We start from the raw sequence: 17,880 nt of genomic DNA on the forward strand, positions 1-17,880 counted from the left end.
TAAACGTGATGAAAAATCACCGCTGAAAAAATATTGCAAAGCCGAGTCATCACCTCGTCAATATCAAAGAAGCCTCCTAGAAAATATCTAAAGGCTGAAGCCTTTCTTCGAATAATAATAGTACATGAATGTTAGACTAGATATTCCAGAATTTAAAATTTTTGACTTCCTTTCTGACTTTGACAATTTAGTCCAAAAAATTAGCAAGACCTTTCTTCAGTCGCCAACCATATTCTTCGACGCCTAAGAATCATATAAATTTTTGGTCAAACCAACATGCAGCCGCCAAAGAGGAGATTTATAATCTCACAAGCAAACAAGCAATTTGATTGATTGACCAACTCAACAACACATGTCCGAGCAAGCCATAAAGTTCAGGGAAAAAACATTTGAAAGGTCGAAAAATAATAAGAAAGAAAAGTCCGCTAACAATCTTTTTATTCTGTGAATAATTTCATCATGTGATATATTTCTTTTCTATAACCACCAGCGTAATATAATATAATGGTCCAAAGAGGAATGTCATAAGCCGTTCTTGTATGTTGGTTGCTCATACTCCAAATATGATCTCACCCTTTCTTCTTCCGCTTCTTCTCCTTTCGCTATCCCTTTTTATCTGTACATTTTCAGGAACCACAACTCTTCTCCAAGGTCAGTCACTCACAGATGATGGCCAAACTCTAATCTCCCCAGCCAAAATCTTCGAACTTGGCTTCTTCTCTCCACAAGGTAGCTCCGGCCGCCGATACCTTGGCATCTACTACCACAACATCCCAACGCAATCCATCGTCTGGATTGCGAACAGGGACAACCCATTGCTAGATTCTTCGGGCATCCTCAGCTTGGGAGCCAATGGAAATCTCTCCCTCCTCGACCGTGCCGCGGGAAACTCTCTCTGGTCTACCGACACCTCCACAACATCAAACAACTCTTTGTCACTTATGCTTCTTGACAGTGGAAGACTAGTTCTTCAGCTGGCCAATGAAACAATAATTTGGGACAGCTTTGACCACCCATCAGACACATTCCTCCCAGGTATGAAACTCTTATTCAACAAAAAGACCGAGAGTAGAATTCTCTTCAGATCATGGAGAAGCGCTGACGATCCCTCAACCGGAAACTACTCGCTCGGGCTTGATTCCTCGGGGCAAATCTTTATATGGGAGGGAGACAGTCGGCCACGGTGGCGGTCAGGCCAGTGGGACGGCACCAAGTTCATCGGCACCACAATGAGGCCACTGTACCTCTATGGGTTTCATCTGACAAATGATGTCGACAATGGTTTGATTTACTTCACCTATACTGAATTCAACGGCTCCTTAATCAGATTTGTGCTACAGTGGGATGGAGTGGAGAACACTTCCATGTTGGTGATGAAAACCAAGCAGTGGGAATCAGTTTGGGTGCAACCAGTGAATGATTGTGAGATTTATGGTAAGTGCGGCGAATTCAGCATCTGCAGTCAGAGTTCCACGCCAATTTGTACATGTTTGAAAGGATTTGAGCCAAAGAATGGCGACGAGTGGGGGAATGGGAATTGGAGTGGTGGATGTGTTAGGAGAACTGAGCTGGGTTGTGAAATGAATGGTAGTAGAGATGGAGAAGATGGATTCTTTAAAGTGGAAGGGGTTAAGGTTCCAGATCTCTCTGATTGGGCTTCAACAGTTAGAAATAACGAGGATTGTGAGAGCTATTGCCAGAGTAATTGTTCTTGCAAGGCTTATGCGTATATTCTAGGAATTGGTTGCTTTACATGGGATCGCAGAATTATCGACGTTTATGAGTTTGCTGAAGGTGATAACATCAACGGAAATGACCTCTACATCAAGCTTGCAGCGTCGGAATTGGGTGAGAACTCCAATCAAAATTCCATTTTTATTTAGCTCTTGGCAAAAATATTTTAGTCACGACGTCCAGAGCTAGCTACTCAATTTTAGGTGATCATAACCAAGAAACTTCTGTCTTTTTAATTTTTTAAGATAAACGTTTATGTGTTCGCAAGACAAGAAGAACTTCCGTCCTACAAAAATAATATTAGAAGAAAAATAATATTAGAAGGCAACAGCTTTTCTGAATAGTAAAATAAAAGAATCTATCAAAATAGGAAGAAGCAAATGAATATCTCCTTAGAAAAAGTTAAATCAGGATATATTTAACTAATTTTTCACACTCCAAATAATTAGTGCCCTCAAACTTAAATCATGATAAGGATGACATAAAAAAATTTGGCTTATGAAATTAAACTAAGATGTAAGAGAGTGTGATTGCACTACAAGACAATTTCATCCACTCATAATTGCAAGCAAGACAGAAATAAAAAAATTGTTGATAGATACCTCTAATTTGCAATACAAAAAAATTGCCTCACCTACTAGAAATTCCTTTCTTGCATTTATCAAAACTGCCTATCAATCTTTAAATTTATCTCAAGGCATCATGATCAAATTCTCATTTTTAATTTTCTCATTTATTTATTTATTTATTTTGCAGAGGTCTCTCACGCATGCTTTTGTGTTAGTGCCTATTTTTGTCTTGATTGTTTTTATGATGTCACGAGTGTCTGTAATATAAGGTTTGCACTGGATGATTTATAATGAATGCTTACTGTTAATCCATTAATAATTGTCAAAATTGACAGCCCATTGTATAATCATGTGGGATCTAGTGCGTTTCTACCCACTATATTAACGAATGACCCACAACAGAAGTAAAATGGAAGACATAAGCCTCTCTCACATGAAAAATGTGATCAAATAAGGTGCACCATGGCCAAACATTTATTCTTCTAATATATATGATATTGAGCAACTTGCTTCCCTTTAGAATAACTCTTTACCAAAAAGTTACAAGGTTCCGCATGCTTGTTTTGATGATCAATAATTAAGTAAATATAATCTAAGAAAGAACACGTTGCGTAGGGAATATGGAAGTATGAATCATATTCTTGCCTTGACTAGTCCTTATCCTAGAGTGATAAAGATCATGGAAATTGTAGCAACACCCTCAAAGTAAAAAATACAAGCCAAAATGAGGAGAAATTATTCTGTGCAGAGGCCGGACATAGAACGCTGTCCAGAGACCAACCAGAATATGTCATGTCAGCGGTACTGAGATCAGGGATGACGTGACGCATTTTGATTGGTCTCCGGACAGCGTTCGGCATCCGCACAGAATAATTGTTTCAAAATGATACAGACAGCTGGCAGAGCACTTTAAATTAAGTATGAAGCACAATGAATATGATAATGCTATTTATTTTGCAGGAAATAAATGCAAGATATGGAGAATAATTGCGATTGTATGCGCCTTGGCTATATTCTTTGCAGTTGCATTTGCCGTCATTTTATGCAAATATCATGTCATGCTAAGAGGTATGCATCTATATTCACGCAGTGAAACAGTTACGAAAAATATATACATACAATAATGTTAGAACTGTACTAAAAAAATCAAAATCCACAGATTGGTGGAAAAAGCACAGGATGAGAGAGGTTTCCTTTGATGGTTTGGCATCGAAGAGAGCAGGCATAACAGAGTCATCAGGACTAAGTGGAAGTGTAGACGAGGGGCTCGAAGCAAATGGTATAGAACTGCCACTGTATAGCTTTGATTCAATAGCCACCGCCACGAATAATTTTAATAATTCAAATAAACTTGGAGAAGGGGGATTTGGCCATGTTTATAAGGTAAGGTTGTAAACTCTTGGAAACATCAACATGTTTTCTTCAAATATAAGCTGAATTTTAATGGTGGATAAATAAATACAACTGTCAAATTTTAAGTAGAAAAAATGAAAATGCAAAATAATTGAAGATTTGGACAACATGAAAAACAATGAAATAGCATGAATAAAAGTCAGCAACAAGGTGAAGTTGGTGAATTTCTACTTTTCATTATGCAGGGAGTGCTACCAGATGGAAAAGACATTGCTGTCAAAAGGCTGTCCAGAAGTTCAGGGCAAGGTCAACAAGAATTCAAGAATGAAATGACACTAATAGCTAAGTTGCAGCACAGGAATTTAGTCAGGCTTCTAGGTTGCTGCATCCAAGGAGAGGAAAATATGTTGATTTATGAATACATGCCTAATAAAAGCTTGGATGCCTTTATTTTTGGTATATACCAGATCAAAACACCGTTAATTCTTGAATATATTGACTATTTCTGACTTAACTGTTTAACAAAACTCAACAGTTCCAGACAAGCAAGGATTACTAGGATGGAGCAAAAGGTTTGAAATCATAGAAGGGGTTGCTAGAGGACTTGTTTACCTTCACCAGGACTCAAGGCTACGAATAATTCACCGGGATCTTAAAGCCAGCAACATTTTACTAGATGAGAGTATGAACCCCAAAATATCAGACTTTGGCATGGCAAGGATCTTCGGAAATGATCAGAATCATGATAATACAGAACGAGTGGTTGGGACTTTGTAAGTAGCTTTATGGTGAATCAGAGCTTCTAATGCATTTCAGCTTGCTAATAGTTTGATTGACATCTTTATATGAAGCGGCTATATGGCTCCTGAGTATGGGATGGAAGGGCTCTTCTCCGTGAAGTCCGATGTCTATAGCTTTGGGATATTAGTCCTGGAGATTGTTTCAGGTAGGAGGAACAACAGCTTTCACCGCATGGGAAACTCAATAATAAACATTGTAGGATATGTAAGTGAGAAGATAAAATGATTTCTATTTAATTTTTTCAGATTTAAAGATGAGGGTTCTAACCTGGATTATTGTCAGGCATGGCAGTTGTGGAATGAGGACCGAGCTATGGAGCTTATTGATTCTTCAATACTTGAAACATGCTCTACTCGTCAGGTGATGAGATGCATACATGTTGGCTTACTGTGTGTCCAAGATCGAGCAAATGATAGGCCTGACATGCCTTCAGTGCTTCTCATGCTTGGGAGTATGATGAACAATCTTCCAACACCGAAGCAGCCAACCTACATATCACAAGGAAATCAGTTTGACACAAAAGAATATGGAAATGAATCATTTTTTTCAAATGATACGACCATAACAGTGCTCACTGGAAGATAACAGTTTTTGGCCCTTGTTTTATTTTGATTAACAAGTTTTGCACATACAGATGGAAAGTTCATTGTTATTATAATTACACAAGCAAAATGTATGTTTACTGTTGACATAGAAACAGTTTAGCTCATTTGCTGCGCTTAAAGCAACTTGTGAAGTCATTGAAGGTCCTATTCCAGTTTTCAAGACAAAGGGACTACTATTACATTTGAGTAGTTGGAGGTGGTGAGTTTCCGTGCGCAACACTAGCTTCTTTTTTTTTTTGGATAAAACCCACAGAAGGGGCCTACGCGTCATATAAATAAAACAGTTACAAGTCCTTAAAAGATCAAGAGCTCTCTAAAAATACAATATTTGAAGCAAAACCTAATGAGTCATGATCCAACTAACATAAAAATACAACAAACAAAATGAAAAGGCAGAAAACTCACAAAGAGACAAAAAGCAACACAACTCAGAAACTCCAACAAAGAAAAAAGACTGAAAGACCCTGCTGGCAAAAGCATAAATGGAGAAACAGAGATGGAGAACAGAAGAAGAGATAGATAACAGAGAAGAAATCCTTTCTAATTTTAATCTTAACAATTCAACTATACAGGAATGTGTATATAGAGAGAGCACATTGAGACAGTTGGTTATAAAAGAAGTGGATGACTGCGTGTGACAATCAGTTACAACCGCAGAGGTAGTGGAGTTGATCCTTGAAAGAGATCGTGCTTCATGTCGTTTGTTGTTTGTGCTAACAGGCCCCCACAAGCTAAGCATCCATGGAACGGATGGTTAGTTTGAGACGAATATAGTAAAAACGAGTTGTTGGAAGAGGTTTGATGAGAGCATCCGCTATTTGATCAGTGGAGTTGATGTGAGAATCAATGATGGCTCCAGACTTGATGTGCTCGCTGATAAAGTGATAGTCTATTTCAATGTGCTTTGTTCTTGTGTGGAACACCGGATTGTTGGCTAGGGTGATGACCAAGGTGTTGTCACAATAGATTACGGTTGGTGAGAATTGAGGGATCTGTAAGTCGGGGATGAGGCGACGAAGGTTACTTGCTTCTTGACCAATCAGGAGATGAGATTGTTTCCTTCTAAAAACATGCAGAACCCGGTGATTGATTTTCGATCGATAGCGTTGGCTGCTCAATCCGCATCAGCATAGGTTCGAAGTTGAAAATCACCTGTAGTTAGGAGAAGGCCGAACTATATGGTTCATTTGATATACTGCAACAATCTTTTAAGAGCTTTACATTTTCTCGGTTGATGCATGTTGACATATAGAGTTCGTGGCAAAGGCAATGTTAGGTCTGGTGATAGAGAGATATTGGAGTGAGCCAGCTAATTTGCGGTAGAGCTAGAGGTCAGAGTATAACTGATCAGTAGATTGCCCACGATTGGACTTGAGAGCCATCGGTATGAGGGATGGTTAGTAGTCAGCAAAACTAGCTGTTTGAAGTAGATCATAGGCATAGTGCTATTGGTAGAGAAAGTACCCTTTGGATGTTTGGAGTACCTGTATAATAAGAAATAAAGATACTGCTCCTAGTTGCTTCAATAAGAAATTAGAGTTGAGTTGTCGGAGGAGATTTTGAATTGAGGAGGTGTCGTTGCCACTGACCAATATGTCATCGACGTATATTAATGTGTATAGTTGAATTTCTGCTTGACAGTACAGGAGTGATGGATCAGGTTTGCTGTGGTATAGGATATGATATACTTGAAGCTTCGTCCCTATAAACAAAGGACAATAGCTAACAGGAGGAATGAGAAGTTGACCCTGAGGTATTTTTGTCTATATGAGATATTGGAGAGGATTAGAGCAATGGCTTATCGATTGAAGTTACCTCCGACCGCTATTATACATCCAGTGTTCCACGTGTCACAGTTGAGGAGAGCTATTGATGATCATGCATCCAGTTCTGAGTTACCCGTGACACTGACAGAGGATTTGGAGGTTATGTTGAAACTATTGGAGAAGGGGTAAGATAGGGAAAGTGAGAGAACAAGGAAGTGCTGATAAAATAGAAGAACATACCCAACTATGATGCCACATAGGAGTTGTACGAGAGGGTAAAGCACCAGTTTTCATTTTTTCATCTTGAGAACCAGGTGGGTCTTTGGGAGGGGGCTATTATTACACCTAAGGAGGGTGGGAACCTGCTAGCTGGCCCAGATCAGTCAAACCCAACAAAACTGTTGGGAGAAAACCAGAGCAGCAGCAGGGAGTGGGGTTTGGCCCCTCTTGTGGGGCCTAAGAAAGTTAATATTCACTATGTAAAGAAGGGAAAGAATTACTAAGATTTTTATGCTGCAAATTGATTAGGAAGGTTTCATAAATTATGGTTAGGCTAATTAGAAATGGCCTAATTATTTAGGAAGGTCTCCTAAATTATGTGTATGCTGATAAGGAAATGTTCTAGGGCTATTTAAGGGAAAGTTGTCTAGGGTTTAGTTTATCCTATTGCTGAATTTTATTTTTCTAGTGTTGTTGTGAGTTCTTAGTGGCGTCTAGGATTTGTTGGAGAGTTGACCTACCTCTCGAATAGTAAAACAATTGTATATTGTTTTATTATTGAAGAGATGAATCAAAAATCAGCCCTATCTTGTTGTTCCTATATTTTTCTTCTCTTTTGCTTGTTATTTTCGCTTTCACAACGTATCAAATTTCAGAAGTTCTACATATACAATCAAAATTTGAATTAACAAAACCCAATACCATTTAGGTAAGAAATTCATAATGGAAGACGTCCTGTGATTAATAAGGAGCATACATAAAATCTTCACACAAGAGTAAATGGTTTGGTAAATCGTATGCCTATCGACCGTTCAAAGAGAAAATTTACAATGTAATTGCTGATGAGAAAGAATATGAACATTATAAGCCCAACTCCACCCCTAGCTTATGCTCCTAATGTCAAAAATACATATTGATTCCATCCCATGAAACCAGTGTATCTCTAATCTTTCGACATTATTTTACCACCAAGCAATCCAAGCCATACAAAATCCATTGCTTTCATGCCCAGTATACATAAAAACTTCCACCATGTAACCTAATTAATGCCCGAAATAAACTGAATAGAAGATTCTTGCATTGTTTCATTAAAGGTATTTGAGATTAAATATTGTCCATTATTTATAAATTTTTTCATTAAATCTGTTTTTGGTGATTTCATTATAATTTTTGGTGGCCCAATTTTTTATCTATATTAAAGATAGAGGGGCTCCTTCATTATGTGAGACACGCCTTAGAGATTAATATTTTAAATTTCTAGTAATAACTTCATCATCATAGTGAAGATGTGGCTCAATTGAACGAACTTGTATAAGATGTAGCTATCAATTGGACGACCCTGTATAAAGATGTAGCTATCAATTGAACGAACCTGTATAATATGTAGCTATCAATTGAACGAACCGGCATAAGATGTAGCTATCACTCTCAGTAATTTAAATTAGGTTTTGCCCAGCTCCTAACAACTTCTGTCCAAAAAAATAGAAGAATCTCCCAACTTTAAATCAACTCAACTTAATTTGCTAGTTAAAACCCCTTGTCTACTAAAAATTTTTGAAGCTCCAACTTGCTCAAACACATATACAGAGGCTTTACCAGCTAACAATTCTAATGTTCTTAGTTCAAGAACAATTATTTTTCTGTAATGCCAACTTGAATTGCTTAAAGCAGCTTATATTCATTTGAAAAACACAAACTATGATTTTCTTATTGATGCCTGCTTTAATTGCCATACAAGATGTCTACAAAGGCAAACAGTCGAACAGGTGATGCGCAGTCAAGTGCAGCCTTTTTCTTTCTTTTTTTTTTTTTGCAAACAATCAGTGATGATTAAACGAAATCTATAACTATGTGAGATAAATGCAAAGAGAAAATGTTACGGAAAAAGTAAAAGGAATGTAGGAGAACATTACCTTCAGTGCTGATCAAGCTTCGCATGAAGGGTTCATCATGTCTCCCTCTTCACCAAGCCTGCAAAGGCCGGCCCCCATAAGCCTTGTCGCCAACTCGGGTACCCGGAGCCCGGTGGCGGAAATTTGTCTAATCAGGAGCTGCTAATACAAATTTGTTGTTATATATGCAAAACAAATAATCAAAAAAATTAAATTTTGATCATAAATATAAATCATTTGCATAATAATAACAATAAAACAATTATTTTCAACTATGTGATAGCAAAAATTATTGTATAACATATATCCTAATACATAACTGATGATATTTACTATATATAAATAAGTGTAAGTACTGTTTTTTCTAAAAACATAAAGAGAAGGTTTCCAAGTTTTTATGTTTGCTCTGCTAGGGTTTCCTCGTACCCTAGTCGTCGCCTGGGAGATCTCCATCGACACTTCAGGGAAGTTTGCTTCTTCCATCCTTAGCATTTTGTTGTGGTTTTGGTTGTTTTCCTTTTCGGATTTATGGTGTTTCCCTGTTCTAAAGACCCATTTTTTTAAATGGGTCTGCTTCTTCCCTTTCCTTTAAAGCTGCTTTATCTGGTGCTCCTTCTAGCTTGGTTTCATTTCCCAATCTTAAAATTTCTTCACACCGTGGTTTGCCAGCCTTGTGGATTTCAAATAAGGAAATCTATTCACTCACCGCTCCTTTCGAATTCGCGCTTGTGGGCAAATTTCCGGGCCGTAGGCCATCGATTGATGCTATTAGAAAAGTTTTCTTCAATCTAAAATTGAATGGTGACTACTCGATCACTGTCCTCAATCCCCGGAATATTTTGATTAAGCTTTTTAACAACATGGATTACTTTAGTGTTTTTGCTCATCGTTCCTATTTTGTGAGTAACTGTTTCATGAAATTAATTAAATGGACACTTTCTTTTGACATTGAGGTTGAATCACCTATCATCCCTATTTGGATTTCGTTTCCTAATTTGTGGCTTCACCTTTTCGCTCCATGTCTTCTTCATGTCCTTGGTTCCTCTTCAGTAGGGCAAATTATTCTATATGGATGCAGAACACCGTCTAGAGACCAACTAGAATGTGTCACGTCAACCTAGCTCGGTAGTGAGGCTTGGTACCGCGCTCTGTACCATGCTCAGTATCGCTGACATGGAGCATTCTTGTTGGTCTTTGGACGGTGAACTGCGTTCGGCGTCCTCACATAATAATTTCTCCTTCGGTAGACCTCTAAAAACCTATAATGCTACTGCTTTTGGTTTGCGACCATCTGTTGCTCGCGTCCTAGTAGAACTTGATGTTAACAAACATTTCCCTGATAAGATTTCGGTTGGCTCTGATAACTTAAGATACATCCAGTATGTGATTATGGATGAATTCTCTGCTTATTATGTGCATTGTAACTCATTAGGCCATTCGAAGGTGGAACATCATGTTTTACATTTGCACCTTAATAAATTTACTTATGCTATCCCTCCTCCTTGTGTTCAACCCTAAATTGTTGTTGGTGATAATATGTTGCTTGTGTGTGGGTCAGTCGCTGTTGAGCTTCCATTGGTCATGAATGTTTCCTCTAAACCTGTGGCTTTTGCCCTTGATGGCCCTGTTTTTTTGGATGTTGGTGGCAATGTTTGTGAGTCTAGATTGGATAATGTTGTTTCTTGTGTTGCCAAGGATTTGGAGCTGGCTCTGGGTCCAATTGATACTCTTATCGGAAATGATGGGGATCTTCGGTGGAAGCTGCTAGTCCATTGGCTTCTGTCTTACTCTTGAATGACCCTGTTTATGTTGGGGAGGATGCGGCGCCTTTAGCCCTTGATTGTACTAATATATATGGTGTAGAAGGTGTTGATGTTTCCATGAATATCAATAATTGTTGCATTAAGCTGATAGCTAGTCCAACTTGTGCTGATGTTGAGGAGGTGTCGGGTGATAATTTGGTTTCTTTAATTTCTGGGGGTAGTGGAGCTTCGGTTGAGCTAGGTAATTTGGATAATGTGGCTTATGGGATGCTTATTTCACATATTCATTCTATGGGGGTTTATGAGTGTACGAATGAAGTTGTGGTGCCTATGTTTATATGTCTATATCTGTTATCTCCAGTGTTGATATGTTAGTTCACCTTGCTAGGGATATTGTTGTGAGGCAAGGTGATTGGTTACATGATGGCAATTCTTCTGCAGAAGGGGAGGAAATTAATGAGAAATATTTGGATGCTCGAGACAACTTTGACTTAAGTCTTCTTCAAATTGCGGATGTTGATTTTTTCAAAATTAGTGTTAAGCATAGAAAACAAAAATCCAAAAAGAAATGATTCTTCTTGTTGGAAGTTTCATGGTTGTGGTTATTTTGGTTTCTTTTGCTACTATTTTCTATTTGTTGTGATGGAATCGGGACAGGACAATGATGATGCAGGTTTCATGCACACACTTTGGATGGTCAGGGCTTGGTTGGCAACCTAGGTGGTTCTTTCTCTATTAGATTTGGTGGAATTTGATTTTTGAGGTCTTGATGTACTTGGAATTTCGACTGTTACCTTCTTTACCTCCATAGATGGCCCAAGCTTGACAACTAGGTGGCGATCTGAGTCCATTTAATTTTGGGGACGTATTTGTCTTTATTTCGATAAGATTGTTTGGCCCTGACGATTATTGTATTTCTTTGGATGTAATGTTGCTCTCTATGGCACACACTTTGGATGTAATATATATATATATATATATATATATATATATATATACTGTTTTCTCTTTCAAGCACTTAATTCAGTTGAAAGCTGCATGCAGCATATAGCTTATAAATCATCATATTGCATATATATTATATTTCTTATTTTGGCTTCAAGAAGGGATAATGCTCTAGCATAGTAATGTTTTAAGCATTGCAATTAGTGATATTTTAAATAGGACTTTAAAATATCACATATCCTTTATAAAATATGCTTGGTACTATTATAATGTGAGATAATGTATTAGAAATTTAAATTTTATCTAGATTCATCCTCCTAATTAATATTATAATTTTTTTTGTTTAATACTGTAAAAATATATATTTTTTCTCTCTTTTTTGTTACTTAGCATCTATGTAGAGATCACTTTATAGCCATAACCAATAAATAAATAAATAGTTTCTTGATGCAAAAAATAGTTTGTATTCTAAATGATTATGTATAGCATACAAAAATTTACTTCTAGAATTTTTTAATTATATTTTATTTTTTATCACTTTCACATGTGCAAAGAATGGTGCTAGGAGGATACAATTTTACGGGAGGCCATAAAAAATTTAAATGGTCAAAATTATGATCTATTGATTTTTATTGGAGATTTTAGTTGTATTAGGAATAATAATGATGAAATTCGAGAAAGAGCCGCCCCTTGTAACAAGTTTATAGACTTTAAAATCATTTTATCTTTAGTACTTTTCTGTTGGACTTCCTAGTTAGGGCTTGTCTTTCATCTAGTTCAATTATCAAAATGAGAACCCACTTGTTTCTTATAGGACAAATTCTTTTTCAATATAGGCTAATTTGATTCTTTCCCCCTCTCATACTACATGGTTTTCATTCATTTATCCTAATATCACGTACCTTCACTAGTGAATATTAGGGGTGTCAATTTCGGGTCACATGTCGGGTTCGGTTCGAACCCGGAACTGACCTAGGTTCAATCGAGACGACCCTAACCCAACCAGGTTAGGCAAACGGGTCGAAAATTCGGACCTGGACCCGACCCGTCGGGTTGCAAGGTTGACCCGACCAGAAACAGGACCCAGGGCGTGCAGGCGGGCGGCAGGGTGGGCGCGTGCGGGGCAGGGCGGGTGCGTGCATGCTGGCAGGGCGGGTGCGTGCAGGGCCGCGGGCAGCACTAGCGCGACTCATGAGCGCGCGGACAGTGGCAACTGTGCGGAGCGTGCGGCCTTGGGCAAGGTGCAGGCAGCATTAGCGGCCGCGCGGGCAGGCGCGGGTAGCCGGGGCAGCCTTGGGCAGCTCATTCTAAGCGGGTTTCCAGGTTGACCTGCCAACCCGTCGGGTCAACCCGAACCCGACCTGTTTTTTCAAAAGGGTCGAATCCGGGAACCCGAAACCGACCCGTTTTGAAATCGGGTCGGGTCCAACCCGGATTTTCTGGGTTGGGTTTTCCTGTCATGTCAAATATTGACACCCCTAGTGAGACCTTTCTATTCACTCCAACCATAGATTAATTAACAAAAAAACTCCTTGATACATTTAAACATTTTTCATGACTTTTTGTTCAACAACAGGAGTATTTATATTAAAGGGACCATATATTTCCTATTTGTCAAAAAACTCAATAATGTTAAGCAAGCCTTTAAAACTCTAAATGGAATAGCTTATCTTCTATTGCTAAATCCATCTCATCCTAGGATCAACAAAAATATTGTCAACTTCAAACTATTGAAAATTTATCAATTGGATAAAGCCCTCATTTACTATGCTCAATCTTAAGGAACTTGTTATTGTTAAATCTATAGAGTTTAAATAAATTACTCAGATGGCCTAATGTGCTTGGACTATTAAAAGAGATGATGATGCAAACTCATTGGCAACATATTAAATATATAGAAGGAACAACTGGTTATATCCCTAAAATTTTAATATATACATATATATAATTCGACCTACACCAATTAAAAATTTATTTATGAGTCGTTATAAGTTCAAATTGCAAATCAATTTCGTCATAACATAAATATTGTTATTTTTTAAATTATAATAATTTTTCCTAATTTTTGGGCATTAGTATAATTCCTTAAGAAATTGACACTTATCGATACAAGTAGGATTTTTTAGATCGTTAGGTGTGCTTTTGCAAATCGATTTCACCAGAGTATTTTAGACATATTTAGCTAATTTATAAATATTTTTTTACATTTTTTGGATATCCAAATTTGTAGAAATAAAAAAAATTATATTAATTTTATGTTAAAATATAAACAACAAACTATTATCTTTGTACCCTAATATTATTATATTATAAAATTATATTTACACTAATGAAACTCTTAAAAACTTCATTTCCTAAGCTAATTTTGTTTAACAAAGAATGATTTGAGAAAATGAGAGAAAAGAGAGAAGAGAGAAGAAAAACTAGGGTTTAACGGTAGTAGAGCCATTTTTTGTAGGTTGGCCCACTTGAAAATTTTGTTCGTCTCGAGGTAGGTTATACTTTGTCTATTTTAATTTTTAATAATTTGATGTTTTTGAAATTTTTTTGATCAAATTTTTATTTTTGTTACCGAAAAATGAGGATAACTTTATTTTGATAAAACTTTCATCATATAAGTTTTTATATGCCAAATCATTCAAAATTTGCGCTTCTGTCTTAGGTGTCTCTCGCGCTCAAGGTCGTGGTCTAGGGCTTGCCTCTGGGGCGTCCCATGGAAGTGTTCGCCGCCGTTTCGCTCAAGAAAGTCTTCCTTTCCCTTCCTTTTGCATTCTTGGCTCTTTTTTGTGTTATTTCATTTTTTTCTCCGGTCGTTAACGGCTAGAATGGCGTTAAACGACTGTTGGATCCTGATTTTTTTGTCTGGTTCCAACTATTTACGTTCTTTCGTCGAAGCTTTATTTGGTTATCCATCTAATGTCTATTTTTCGGAGATTAAGTCTTCTTCCTTCCGCGGTCTGCCCTCTCTGTGGATCTCTGAGGAAAAAAATTAGTCGCTTGCTACTCCATTACAATTTTCCCTTGTTGGTTTTTTTCCGTCTCGGCGGCCTAGCCTGGAGTCCATCCGTAGATTTTTTTTCAACCTGAAGTTTAATGCTAACTTTTCGGTTACTCTACTCGATTATACACATATCTTGATTAAACTTACGAATGACCTAAATTATAGTCGGGTTTTCGGCCATAGATCTTACCTAATTTATAATTAAATGGTCTCTTTCTTTGGATATTAATGTTGAATGTCCTGTTATTCCAATCTAGATCTCCTTCCCCAATCTTTGCCCTCATCTCTTCAATCCCAAAATTCTTCATGCTTTAGGATCGATTTTTTGTCATTCGCTAAAGGTCAACACTGCCACTTTCTTGGGCTCTAGGCCTTCTATTGCGCAAGTCCTGGTTGAGCTTGATATCATGAAAAATTAACCGGACAAAGTGTGGATTGGTCCTGAGAAGCTCGGTTACATCCAAATTGTTGAAATGGAAGAGTTTCCCCTTTTTGTGCTCACTATCAATCTATAGGTCATGCTTGAGGGGAATGTCGGACTAAATTTGTTATCCCGTTAAATGTCCCTATTAGGCCTTCTTGTCCTGTTATTTCTGACTTGCTGAATGTTTCTACTGACGTTAATGGTGTTGCTGGGGTTGATCCTTGCGGGTCTGTTCATATTTCGAAGGGGGAGGCTACTGGGGTTCCTGAGCTTAGGTATGGGGAAGTTACCTTGGTTGATGTTCATTCCTCTGTTGTCAAGGATTTGGAGCTATTATCGGGTCATATTGATGCTTTTGTCGAGCGAATTAATGATGATTTGGTTGGGGAGGGTGTGATGCCTTTACCTATTGCTTGTGCTACGGATTCTTATGACCATGATTCCTGTAGAATGGATAATGATGATGCTAGTAATGCTTTTAGTCCTATTGGTTTTGCTATTTGGTGTGGTGCTGATTGTTTGGGGTTTAATGCTGAGACATTGGTCTCTACTACAGCGGTTAGTGACTATGTTGTAGTGGTGAAGGAGACTGCTCCTTTGGTTACTCTTTTGGATCCGCATGAGAATGATGGTTGTGATGGAGTGAATGGAAATGAGAGTGAAAATCAATGCGGTCTTAATCTTATAGCTAGTCATTCCTGTGAGGTTGAGATAGCTGATTTGGATGATTTGTCAGATGAGGTGGTTAATGGGGTTGGTTTTTTACCTTGTAAGGATCTCCCTGGTTCTCCTTCCTAGGTGTTGGTTGTTTCTGATAGTGTCGTTCCTTTGGAGCTTGTGGCACAGGAGGTTGTTAGTGAGGCTCATGTTATTGCTGAGTCGAATGTTTCTCATTCTGTTAATGTCTTGATGGTGAATGTGGGGTATGTTGAGATTTCTATTTTAGTTATGTCTAATGCTGATTTGAAAGCTCACATATCCCACCTGTTGAATAACTATGTTTTGCTTCAATCGGATTGGCTGGAGTTGGATGAGGACCTTCCCTCTTCTCCTTTGGAGGAGGACGGTGATTTTGCTGCCTTGCTTTCTTTTCTGCTTGGTTTATCTAGCTTGTATTAATTTTCTTATTTTGATGTTTTTGGGTGTTTTCTATGGTCGGGTTTGTAATCCTTTTTAGTTGGAATAAAATTATGTTGTTGAAGAAAATGTAAGTTTTTATATGTTATATAAAAATTGATATTATGAACATTTTGAGCATTTTCAGTAAATTTTTTGTATGCTTATTTTGAAAAAATAGTAATTTTTACCAATTAAGAATTTTATTTTGACATTTAAAATTAGTACTTTCATTCAAATAAAGCTTTAGAATATTGTTATACATAATCTCTCATAATTTGGTTAACATCTAAAAAATATAAATTTCTACTCATTAGGGTTTTCTGGTGCCTACCATTATGCCATTTTGAAAATTTCTAAATTTAGTCCAATTATATTTAATTAATGAAATGACTGAAAAGATGTGATGTAATTTGACGTGATGTGGTGTTATGTCGATGTTAGTGGATAATCGATGTGAGATTTTATTATGCTGGTGTCATTGGATGATTGAGTTGGGATTTTGTTATGTCGAAGTCAGTGGACTATACATGTGGGATTCTTTTATGTCGGAGCCAGTGGAATAGTGAGATGAGATTCTATTATGCCGAAGCTAGTGGCCTATCGAGGTGGATTTTGTTATGCCGGAGCTAGTGGACTGTCGAGGTGATATTTTAATAACGTTGATATATGTAGGAAAATTTGGGCTTGAAAGCTATTTTTTATATATAATTGTTATAAATTATTTTCTCATAACTCATTCAGTTTCAATATATGCTTCAGTTTCAACTTTCCGTACAATATGGTAGTTTATTTTTATAGTACAGTATTTAATCTTCTATGATAAATTTTTTTAGCCCATGATATATATAACATTTGTGTGTGTATCAAGTTAACTTGAGTTTATCCATATTTGCTTAACTCAATTCAAATTTGATGCAAGTCATATTGAACTCATTAGTTGGCTCATAAATGTCGATCCAAACTTAAGGTTCATTTGAGACGGCTCTCTTGCTTCTTCTTAAAGCAGCTTTCTAGTATAAAATTTTTAATATTTAAATAGAAAAGTTATTTTAAGAAGAAATAAAAAAGAAGTCCCAAACAAAAGCCTTAATCTAAATTAAAAAAAAATTATAATAGATGTGACATTCAAGTGATCATTATTCTTCAAGCTAAAATCATATGATCTTGAAATCTTAGATTAGAAAAGTTTTGATGGTCAAGATCAATTACATCTTCTAAGGAATGTGCTTTGGAGTAATATTTGTCTTACCTACCTACTTTGTTGACACATAATTAATATGAAAATTGACGCATTCCAACACACTATGTTTATATTGAGCAACCAATTTTCCCCATATGATCAGCACTTAATTGCCACAAGTACTTATTGTATTGAATATGCAAAATGCTAACTCTATTGATTTATATTTAATTTCTTTCATTTTTTATTCAATTTAATTTATTATTTTTCTATATTTGAATATGCAAAGTTGTTCTTTTAGCAGATCAAAAGGGACCTGCCTGCATGTGGATCTAAGACAGCCTTATATGCACAAAAATATTTTTGGCTGTAACTGTCTTCCATCTACACAAGAGTACTTAAGACGTCAGTAATAAAGCAATTCAAAAATAATTAAAAAAAAAAACATATATTTAATGCAAACTATTCAATATTTATTTTAATTTTTTTCGCAGCATATATTACCACAT

At 36.9% G+C, this 17,880-nt stretch overlaps 1 protein-coding gene and 1 long non-coding RNA gene across 4 annotated transcripts; one reads left to right on the plus strand and one right to left on the minus strand.

Annotated features, from left to right (window-relative positions):
• The first annotated feature begins 260 nt into the window (after positions 1 to 260).
• Positions 261 to 5,225, plus strand: LOC110093146 (G-type lectin S-receptor-like serine/threonine-protein kinase B120). 2 transcript variants are annotated; one of them, XM_020817942.2, is made up of 7 exons: positions 261 to 1,848; positions 3,264 to 3,371; positions 3,463 to 3,686; positions 3,902 to 4,112; positions 4,192 to 4,429; positions 4,508 to 4,661; positions 4,740 to 5,225. In XM_020817942.2, exons 1-7 carry the CDS (start codon positions 540 to 542, stop codon positions 5,040 to 5,042), a joined length of 2,547 nt encoding a protein of 848 aa, XP_020673601.1. In that variant the 5' UTR covers positions 261 to 539; the 3' UTR covers positions 5,043 to 5,225. The 2 variants fall into 2 exon arrangements, with proteins under 2 accessions (XP_020673601.1, XP_028557069.1); XM_028701236.1 differs by having other exon boundaries at positions 4,508 to 4,602; positions 4,740 to 4,853.
• On the minus strand, positions 1,971 to 9,476 carry LOC114581326. 2 transcript variants are annotated; one of them, XR_003703244.1, is made up of 4 exons: positions 9,366 to 9,476; positions 8,961 to 9,098; positions 4,725 to 4,945; positions 1,971 to 2,020 (listed from the first exon to the last, which is right to left on the minus strand). It is a non-coding gene; the product is annotated as an uncharacterized LOC114581326 (long non-coding RNA). The 2 variants fall into 2 exon arrangements; XR_003703243.1 differs by lacking the exon at positions 9,366 to 9,476 and having other exon boundaries at positions 8,961 to 9,286.
• Between the last annotated feature and the right edge of the window lie 8,404 nt (positions 9,477 to 17,880).

This window comes from Dendrobium catenatum, unplaced genomic scaffold, assembly GCF_001605985.2.
Source record: "Dendrobium catenatum unplaced genomic scaffold, ASM160598v2 fragScaff_scaffold_153, whole genome shotgun sequence".
In the NCBI taxonomy this organism is placed as follows: Eukaryota; Viridiplantae; Streptophyta; class Magnoliopsida; order Asparagales; family Orchidaceae; genus Dendrobium; species Dendrobium catenatum.

Coding starts and splice junctions, on each gene's coding strand:
- LOC110093146 (XM_020817942.2), top strand. CDS start 540: ATGTTGGTTGCTCATACTCCAAATATGATCTCACCCTTTCTTCTTCCG. Junction 3,687..3,901: donor GATTTGGCCATGTTTATAAG/GTAAGGTTGTAA, acceptor TTCATTATGCAG/GGAGTGCTACCAGATGGAAA. Junction 4,430..4,507: donor GAACGAGTGGTTGGGACTTT/GTAAGTAGCTTT, acceptor CTTTATATGAAG/CGGCTATATGGCTCCTGAGT.